General features: G+C 48.1%; 1 protein-coding gene across 1 annotated transcript in view; it reads left to right on the top strand.

The window, feature by feature from the left end:
• Positions 1–2203: 2203 nt before the first annotated feature.
• Positions 2204–10655, top strand: part of CYP24A1 (cytochrome P450 family 24 subfamily A member 1) — a gene marked incomplete at both ends in the record, with an annotated part of 13316 nt that continues 4864 nt past the window's right edge. Inside the window, 6 exon segments of the mRNA XM_082671312.1 lie at positions 2204–2461; positions 2683–2873; positions 4287–4380; positions 6220–6316; positions 8771–8862; positions 9520–9661. Coding sequence (XP_082527438.1) covers positions 2204–2461; positions 2683–2873; positions 4287–4380; positions 6220–6316; positions 8771–8862; positions 9520–9661 — 874 coding nt within the window.

Here is a 10655-nt window from a genome sequence, read left to right as displayed (position 1 = left end):
AAACATTTCCAATATTCCGAGATATTCCTGGTTTAAGAAAGGGTGATGTAATATAGCATGTTGTATATGAAGGTACATAGTAAAGGCCAAAATCAGAAAATCTGGGTCTGACTTCCACATAACACTATGATAAGGTCTGTGACACAGGGCAAATTATAGAACGCTCTAAATTTTAACTTTATTTATTCATTTATTTTTTTGCCATTGGGCTGAAATGGGAAATTCTACGAAAAATGTCTAGCTTAGTGCCTGGCTTATCATAAGCCCTAGAAAGCTTTACATTTGTACACTAAGTAACATATGGTATATATGATATAGTGTCTATTACATATAGTATATATTCTATAGCATATGCTATAGGATATGTACTATATAGTGTATATATAGATATATTACATATAGTGTATATTCTATAGCATATGCTATAGAATATGTACTATATAGTGTATATAGATATCTATATAGCTATAATACATTATGTATGAATTATATAAATATATAACTATTACTTTTATTAACATTAACAGCCATTAACGTTTAATCAAGACAAATCTGAAATGACAGAGTTCAAGCTCAAGTCGGCCTGCAAAAGGTTTTCAAAAAACCAGCTAAAAGTTTACAATAAACTTACGAGAGAAGGATTTGACACCAGGGTCAAAATGACGCAGTCACGTGACTGAAAACCCTCAGAGGAAACAGAACTTCCCTCACCTCCTCCTTGGCTGGCGGTCGTTTTTGTACTGGATCAGAACGAAAGAATACGAACCACTTCAAAACAATCAGCAAAGTCTCCAACTTCTCTTCCTTGGTTAGTACAGAGAGTTCTACCCTTGCCAGCCACGAGGACCCTAGGAAGTGTGTGTGTGTGTGTGTGTGTGTGTGTGTGTGTGTGTATGGTGTGTTCCCTCCCGCGCTTGCTTAAGATGGACTTTGTAGGGATGGATGGGGATGGTAGGGGCCGCGGTTCGAAGGTGCAGGTGCCTAGCTTTTGCACAAGGTGGTCGGTGTCCAAATGGAGGGAGGGGCAGATGCCCAGTCTCAACCACGAGCCCTGCTTTTGCCTCTCATTTCATAACCAGCTAAAATGGCAACATCAGGTGGAGTACTGACGGTGGACTACGTTGTAGGCGCTTTACCTGCACTCACTCATTACATCTTCATAACAACCAAAATGGAGCAGCTAGGGAGAAAACTCTCCAAATTCAGCGGCTCCTCCTTGCCCAAGTTAAGACCCTAAGGTGAAATCCCCTCTTCGGGTGCCTTTCACTAAGACTCAAACCCTCCCCACCTTGGGAGGTGCAGAAAGCCAACCTTCCTCCAAAAACACTTCCGTCCAGGCTGGCAAAAAAACTGGTTTCGGGCAACGCGCGGGCTCTCGGGCTCCGGCAGGCGCCGGCAGCCTCCTCGGGGCGATACTCCGAGACCTCGCCAGCGCGGCGGCGCGATTGTGCAAGCGCGAGGCTGCAGTTCCCGGCCGCCGGGGGAGGGCGGGGAGGCGCGCTCGGCGCACGTCCGGTGAACTCCAGTGAGCGTGCCTTCCCTGGGGGATTATCTCCAGGGTGGAGTCCGCGGCGTTCCCGCCCGGAGAGCCGCGCTCCGGTCACCCGAGGCCCGGCGCCCTCGCTCACCTCGCTGACTCCATCCTACTTCCATGCACCACCCCCAACCCCGGGTCCCGCGTCCCTCCGGGCCTGGCCAGCCGTAACCCACTCCGCCCCACTTAGCGTGCTCATTGGCCACCCAGGGCCTGCCCTGTCTCCATAAATACATGGTCCCCGGGCATGGAGCATGGAGAGGGACAGGAGGAAAGCGCAGCGCCAGCAGCATCTCTTCTACCTTCCTAGACACCTCCACTTCGCTACTCCAGAGCTGGAAGTCAGACTTGCAACCAGCAGGCGGACTCACGTCCTTTCCTTTGCTCTTCCAAGAGCCACCCAACTCCCGGCTGCGCTCCTCCAGCCCCTGCGGCCAGCGCTAGGCGGGCATCCGCTCCCTGAGGCTGCCGCGCGGTGCAGCGTCGAGCATCCTCGCCGAGTTCCTTTCTGCTCTCTGTCCGTCTTCCGCCCTCTCCATCACACCTGCTGCCCCTCTTTGCCTCTCTTCCGCAGAATCGTCAAGGCCCCAGCTCTCGCCGGCGCCTCTTTAGCCACCTCGCCCTTCCCAGCCCCCGCACATTCCCAAGCGCCCGGTCTCCCCCGCTGCCATGAGCTCCCCCATCGTCAAGAGCCGCTCCCTTGCCGCCTTCCTACAGGAGCTGCGCAGCCTGGGGCAGCCCCCCAGACCCGTGACATCTACGGCGTGCGCGCCCCGTCGGCCGCGGGAGGTGCCCCTCTGCCCCATGATGGAACAGGGCGAGGCGCAAGACGCGGCCGCCCTGCCCGGTCCCACCAAGTGGCCACTGCTGGGCAGTCTGCTGGAGATTCTCTGGAAAGGAGGGCTCAAGAAACAGCACGACACGCTGGTAAATGCCTCGTCGCGCCCCCAGTTCCGGTTCTGCTCCCCGCCTTGCTCTCCAAACCCTCCCCGAGGCGCGCGGTTCGGGCGCACGGTGCGCTCGGTTGTGTGTCCAGGCTGCAGCGGGCCCCGGTCCCCGAGAGGAAGGAGGCGGGGAGGAGGGAGAAGCGCTCTTGGGACTCTGCAGCGGTTGCGCGCTTACTTCGCACCCTGCCCGGCCCGCTGCAGGCGGAGTACCACGAGAAATATGGCAAGATATTCCGCATGAAGTTGGGTTCCTTCGACTCGGTGCACTTGGGCTCGCCGTGTCTGCTGGAAGCGCTCTACCGCACGGAGAGCGCGTACCCCCAGCGTCTGGAGATCAAACCGTGGAAGGCCTATCGCGACTATCGCGAGGAGGGCTACGGACTGCTGATCTTGTGAGTCCGGGAAGCAGGATGGGGTTTGGCGGCTGGAAATTGGGAAGGGACGGGAATGAGGGTTCCCTGGGGTTGGACCCTTCTAATGCAGGGAGAACACGGAAGCCCGTACCTGCTGCGGTCATGGGCTCTTGCGTGGACTAGAGTGGGTGGAGGGACGTCTGGGCTGAGTACGCAACACTTGTGTTCTTTCTGGCAAGGGGGCTGGGCCAGGCCTTTCCGTCAAAGAAATGTCAAAAAATAGGTTACGCGAATTATGATGTTTGGACTCTTGGGTGGAATGAGATTGTCAAGTTAGCATGCCAAGGCAAACATGTTATACAAACAAAATTATCCCTTAAAATTCTGCGACCCGCCCCTCTCCCCCCTTGGTAGCTCAAACGCCAGAAGTTAACTCCTTTTGCTTTTGACAATGACCTTCCTTTGTAAAGGAAACTGTGGGAATTAGGAGATAGACCTACTTGGCAAGCTGGCATGGAGGGGTGTGGAGGTTGCATTTTAGAGAGAAATACTCTAATGTGATATGATTCCTCAGCTTTGACATTGTTAGCATTTAATACGTTAGCACTTTTTTTACCCCCAATGCCTAATAGTCGTATTTTTCAGGATATATATAATTACTGGATTTATTTATTTACGGCTACATTGGGTCTTCGTTGCTGCGCTGCGGCTTTTTCTAGGTGTGGCTAGCGGGCTCGCCAGCTCTGGAGCGTAGGCTCAGTAGTTGTGGAGCACGGGCTTAGTTGCTCTGCAGCATGTGGGATCTTCTGGGACCAGGGATCGAACCCGTGTCCCCTGCATTGGCAGGCAGATTCTTAACCACTGAGCCACCAGGGAAGTCCGTAATTACTGGAATTAAAAACAGTATTAATGCATGATGCATCACAGGCAGCGTGGTCATCTATAGAGCAAGTGCAAAAGGGTTCATGATGAGAACAGGCTTTTTACAGCTCCGGTGAATCTCTCACTGTTATTTGAAGGCAATGGCAAAATTCTAAATTCGAGGTGTTCTGTGAATGTGTCTTTCAACCCAATTGAAAGAAGACAAGATTTTTTTCCTCAAACAGATCTGAGTTGCTGGTGAAGTGGGTGTTCACGTGCCCATGCTTACTGCTGGAAACAGGCCACTGGCCTCCCAGTTCAACCCCAGCGAGGGCACAGCAAAAGTTCTGAACCCAAATATGTGGACTTCATCTTTCTGTGCAATCTTTGGCTCAAGGGAAAAGTGATTATTCATCGTATTGTCAAACCAGCCCCGAATATTCCAATACTAATTATTCTCTGGCTGTTTCTTGGCACGATTCTGTGTTCATTTGGTTATATAGTTTATGAAGTCAGAGAACTGGAGGTGTCTCTGCTTCTTCGTTCTTTTCCTTTCCATTTGCTCTAAATATAATTCTGCTTCTCTCCCAGGGAAGGAGAAGACTGGCAGAGGGTCAGGAGTGCCTTTCAAAAGAAACTCATGAAACCAGTGGAAATTATGAAGCTGGACAACAAAATCAATGAGGTTTGCAGGACGGGGTTCGCTTTCCTGGTTCTCCTGGGGGTGGAGGGATTTAGTGGAGCTTCAAGCCACAGCTACAAAGTGCAGAAGAAAAGGCAGGCAATTTGGATGATTCAGGAGTCTTCCTTTTCTCCTCATTCCTCTCCACATCCTCCTTCCTTATTCCCCCCTCCTTCACTCCCTTTTAAAGTAGTATTACGATAAGGGAGCAGTTACGAGCATAGACTTTGACATTCTACAGTCCTGGTTTTGAACGTCACCCCACCCCCACCAGCTATGTAACCTGACTGTACCATTTAACTTGCTCACTTTCCCAGTCTATAAACTGGGAGTAACAATTCCCACTCCATAGGTTTACTGTGAGGATTAAATGAGATAACACTATACACTTCCTAGGTAGTGACAGCTGAGCTGGGTTTTTTAGGATGAGCAGGAGTCTGCAAGCCAGAGAAGGTGGGAAAAGGCATTCAGGCAGAGAGCATAGCCTGCTGCAAATATGGAGGCATGAGATGGTGTGTTCAGAGAACAGTACATTTAGTGCAGCTGAAGTGAAGCTTTCTCTGAAATGATGCTGGGCAGAGGGCAGGTCTTTACAATATTTTTGTGCCATGCTGAGGTTTTTAGATGTTATCCTTTAGCCAGCAGGGGCCCAAAGGGGGAATTTAAACATGTAGAGGATTCTTTTTACTCCTGTTCACTCTCAGTATTTATTTTGAACTGGACCCACATAGGATCATGTAGGTGAAAGATTGCAAATTCAGAAGCTTCCAAGGGCCAGGTGATTAATATCAATGTATAAGACAGGCCCAATAGGGATTTTAGCAAGCAGAATAGTGCATGCCCTTTCTAGAGGGGACAGCTGCCCCAGCTCTGGCAAATGCCTGCCACATGGAAATGTAGACCCAGTGTCACCAGATCTAGTAATTATTATTATTTTTTGATGACTAATGGAAAATTCATATGTTCATGTGAAATCTCTGGATTTTTTGATGGTAACTAATTCAAAGTACTTTTTAACATGCTATGTGGACAAACTAAACATGCCCATTAGTTGCACCTGTGGATTTTGTGGTCACATATACCCTATTTCAGACCCCAGCAGAGCCACTTTTATGTGTCCAAGGGAGAGTGGCTTAGCTACTCTCTAAGCCTCAGTTTTCTCATCTGTTACCTAGGAAATGGGAGTAATGACAGTACTTTCTACCTCATGAGGTTATTTGAGGATCAGCTAAGGTAATACACTTTGTACCATGCCTCATTCTATACAAGCCTCATTAAATGCAAAGCATTAGTCGTCTAAAACGCTGATTGTAGAAACGGGCCTCTAGGGGCTGTATAGGACCTGTCCAAGGTGACAGAGCTGTTTGGTAAAGGCGCTGTGTCCAGAACTTACAGTTCCCTGGCTCTAAGCTTAACATGCTTCATACAACACCAACCAGTAAGGAGACGTTTGCCTGCCCAGCTATGGAAGTGGCAAACCTCAGGGTAGCCAGAGTCCTTGAGACGTTGTCCCCACAGAGACACTGGGCTGATTCCTCCTTTGCGGTTTATTCTCCATTCTGATTAGAAGAAATGTTTTCCTTTTCTTAAATTTAGATCAAAAGCTGAAACCTAAGCTTCAGGGAGGCTGCAGGGAAAGCTCAGGAAATAACCCAGGACAAGGGTGTTGGGGCAGAAGATGAACTGCCAAGGAGAATATATAATTAGTGATGATTCAGAATGAGTAACATTATGGGCAGTGAATATACAAGGTAGCAAAACCTGAAGCTAACTTACTGAACTTGAAACTTTTGTTTTCCTCCAGTGACTGAAATGTGTCTTTGGTGATTTCTTTCTGTTAAGGTCTTGGCTGATTTTACAGGTAGAATAAGTGAGCTCTGTGATGAGCGAGGCTGCATTGAAGACTTGTACAGCGAGCTGAACAAATGGTCATTTGAAAGTAAGTTTTCTTCACGTCTTGTTCACTTGATTTTGCAAGTGATTTTGAGGACAGACATGGCCCTGTGGACAACTCTTCTGTAATCATACACTATTGCTGAGTAGGAAAGGCCATAGCAGCCCTCTTAATGCTTTCAGGCGTTTAGGTGATGCTCTACCCTCTGGACTGTTTATGTAGTCATTTAACAAACATTTATACAACACCTGCTATGTGCCAGGCACTGTACTAGGGACACAGCAGTGAACAAAACAGGCAACATCCTTGTTCACATGGAGCTCAGATTTTAGTAGGGATGACAATCAATAGTAAATATATTTTAATATATACTCTGCCAAGGAGTAAGGGAGTCAAGAAAGAATGTAGGTTCCTAGGTGAGGCAAGTCTGCTTGGTAAGGAGACATTTGAGGTGAGACCTAAAGGAAGGCAAGGAGCAAGCCACTGGGGTATCTGTGGGAAGCCTGTTGGGACAGTGGAGACAGGAGGTGCAAATGTCCTGGGGTGAAAGTATGAATAATGTCTTTGGGGAACTTTGAGGATGCTGGTGTGAGTGGATTATGGGGGGAGGGGAAAGAGGAGCTGAGAAAGATTAAGCTGGGGCCTGAAAGTCCCCGCAAGAACATTTACTTTGAGTCCGATGTTGAGCCATGGAAAGTTCTGAACAGAAGGGAGCATGGTCACTTTTCAAGGACCACGCTGGGAATAAAAGCAAAGCCCTGCCTTGACGTGCTCGCTGCCCAGTCGATATGCGGGCAGGGGAACGAGGCAGTAGCAGTAGAATGCGGAGCACTTGACTGAGGGGGTTCAAGGCTGGGGGAGAATCCTAGTGGCTGCGTCAGCTGAGCATGGTCAGGGATGCTTCACAGGGGTGGTACCATCTCAGCCTAGGCCTGGGGGATAAGCAGGAGTTTCCCAGGTGAAAGTGAAGGAAGATGGAATGTTCCAGGCTGAAGGAACAGAGAGTGTTGCGTTGAGGAGAAAGAAGGGTGTTCTGAGTAACTGGAGCATGTCCAGCAAGGGACGAGGATGTCCAGGGCAGAGGATAGGAGGAAGCAGCGGCCAGCCCATGTCAGTCCTGTAAACCAGGGATGGGCATTTGGCTTTGAGCCCAGAGTCCCTGGGAGCGATAGGAGAGTGATTTTAGCAGGAAGGTGCCAAGGTCCGATTTGCCGGAAGGATCACTCTTGACTGCTAACGTGAAGGATTGGAGAGGGTGCCCCGGGACAGAGGCTTTTGTCCTGACCTGTCTCCCCCATCAGATAGACCTCGTTGTAAAGTTACAGACTGTCATCTTAGCACATGAGAAAGCCCCATGCCAATAAGAAATCCACAGAAGGTGTTAAGGGAAAGAGGGAATGATTATAGAGGAGAAAAGAAGAGTACGCTTTGGAAATCGTCCACTGGAAATACCCAGATTAAGGAGTATCAAATGCATTTCTTTGCAAGTCAAAGAAAACCTGACCATGGTGGTTGACAAATTATTGTCCACCATTATGAGAAGTCCTGAGGAAGCCAGTCCACAGCTGGCACTCAGTGATGTCCCCGGGACCCAAGCCTGTTCTGTCTTCCTTCTCATCTATCCTGAGCTAGTTGGCTTCTTGCAGAATGGCTCCTGCCCCTCCTGGCCTCACCCCTGCATTCTAGCAAAAGCAAGAAGGAAAGAGGGAAGAGCTAAACCAGCTGTGCTTTCCCCTTTATCAAGAAAGCAAAAGTGTCTCCCTTGAATCTCATTGGCCAGACCTGGGTCATGTGACTGCTTTGGCTGCTACAGGAAGCCTGGGAAATCAGGGAACAGAATTGTCTTAGATCAATCCTGACTTATTGCCTGAGGACTGATACATTGACAGCCTAAATAAAATCCGGGTTCTCTTAGGGAAGAAATGGGCAAGAATGAGTATGGAGTAGGTCATTAACAATGGCTGCTACACATGATATCAAGGGTAAACTCTGAGAAGATCAAGACGTTACAGGAGAGATTCACTCATGTACAAAAATGGCTGCATCTTCACAGTGGCTTTTCCGATCAGGAGGTTCTGCAGGGGATGAGTCATTGGACCTGGAAATAATTCTAGAAAGAGAGGAGAGTAATCAGGCCCCTTTCTCTCAGAGAATTTGCTTTTCCTCTGTTCTTCGAAAAGATCTTTTTTTTTTTTTTTTTGCGGTACGCGGGCCTCTCACTGTTGTGGCCTCTCCCGTTGCGGAGCACAGGCTCCGGACGCGCAGGCTCAGCGGCCATGGCTCACGGGCCCAGCCTCTCCGCGGCATGTGGGATCTTCCCGGACCGGGGCACGAACCCGTGTCCCCTGCATCGGCAGGCGGACTCTCAGCCACTGCGCCACCAGGGAAGCCCAAGACCTCACTTTTATGGGAGACAGAATTGAGCCTTTGGTAGCCAGCTAATCATGGATGCCAGTGTCGTTGTGAATGGGTAACAGTGTTGATTATTTTAAATAACAGGCATCTGCCTTGTGCTATATGAGAAGAGATTTGGGCTCCTTCAGAAGAATGCAGGCGATGAAGCTTTGAACTTCATCATGGCCATCAAAACAGTAAGCATCTCCTGGGTAGAGAACCTTTCCTTATAAAACGTTTACAGAACCTAACAAATGTGCATCACAGTGTTTCCCAAGAGTGGCATCCACACATATTTGATTACAGCAGTTAAGTGTTCATTTTAATATGTGTTGCATATTTTCATGAATGAACGTACATAGACGTACATATAATAAAAAAAGGCACATTCAGTCGTTGTCAGGCAAGGTGAAAGTAGGTATTTCAGTTAAAGGTCAGTTGATTAAAATACTAGTGCAAAGAGTCTGAAAATTTTCAGATTAAAATTTGGGGGATTGTTTAGGTTGTATGTAGAGACAGTAGACCCTGTGAAACTGGTTTTAGGAATGGCTGAAGTTTGGAAATTATTGGAAATGGAAATGGATATGAGATTTGTATCCTTCTTTTTTTATGTTTAGGTCATAAGATCAATTTTTTTATGAAACACATCCAGTGGAAAAGCATCCCAAAGATGATTTTCATACGTCCCTGGAGGGTGGGGCCGGGGACTGTGCTGAGAGCCCTGAGGCATCCTTGGAATTCCGGCCTTTAGGGGAGCAAAGGGTGCAGTTGTTTAGAACACTTCTCTCAAGGAGTGCAAGTTGTCTTTGAGAGAAAGAGAAACGGGGGTGAAAAGGCATTTGTGTTCCCCACAGATGATGAGCACATTTGGGAGAATGATGGTCACGCCGGTCGAGCTGCACAAGAGCCTCAACACCAAGGTCTGGCAGGCGCACACTCTGGCCTGGGACACCATTTTCAAATCGGGTAACGTGGCCACATGTACCCAGCAACCCTGTCTCCGGAGCTGCTGCCGGAAGGTCTGGATGATCTTGGCCTCAGCACCCCATCCTTTGATGGAGTTGCTCCTCCGGATTCTTTTGGGCTTTGCAAACTCATGAATTTGGGGATCGCCCTGGTACAGATGAATTCTAGGAAAAGGCAGGAGGTAGTTTTCTGTAGTCTTCTTTGGGAACTAGGAGTGGTTAAAAACAAGAGCTTTGGAGTCAAAGATTCCTGGGTTCAAGTCCCAGCTCTGTCATTGGGTGTGGTGGCTTGGCCAAATGCACTCTTTTTCATTCTCAGTTGTCTCGCCTCTAAAATGGGTTAATAGTGGTAGTAGTAGTAGTAGTAGTATGTACCTCAGTACAACTGTTTTCAGTTCTAATATAGATAACTTAAAACCTGGCATATGATGTAGTGGGAACTGTCACTATTTCCTGCCAAGAAAATATGTAATATAATTTCTGCAAAACCTAAAAAAAACAAAACCTGGCACAGTCCAATATCTCAATGGATCAGAGCTATTTCTGCTACAGGATGAAGGGAATATTTGGTACTAAGTATTGTTCTGAGTATACACACACACACTCATTTAATTCTCACAGAAACCCTGTAAAGTAGGGTTTTCTATTAGGCCTGAGTGATAGAACTGAGACACAAAATTAAGTAACTTTATCAAGATTGCATGCTGGGTAATGGCAAAACCAGGGTTGAAGCCAGGCAGAAGATCCAACTCTAACCGCTGTGCCATTTATTGTCATCATTTTTACCATCATCACCATGATTATTATTATGGTGGTGGCTTGTATGATGGATTGAGGTGAGGGAGGTGCATGCCTAGAATGTACTTGACAAACATCACCATTACTGTCAGCATGCATGGGCACTGCACGTGTGTGTGTATGTGTGTGTTTATGTTTGGTAACAATGGTGGAGGGTTTCTCCTCTCCTCTGCTGCCAGGATTTGGGAGCCAGATCCCACTGTGCCTGTATCAGTGACCATATCTGC

Source organism: Grampus griseus (assembly GCF_964374135.1).
Source record: "Grampus griseus genome assembly, chromosome: 14".
Classification (NCBI taxonomy): domain Eukaryota; kingdom Metazoa; phylum Chordata; class Mammalia; order Artiodactyla; family Delphinidae; genus Grampus; species Grampus griseus.
This window is presented reverse-complemented; position numbering and strand designations above follow the sequence as displayed.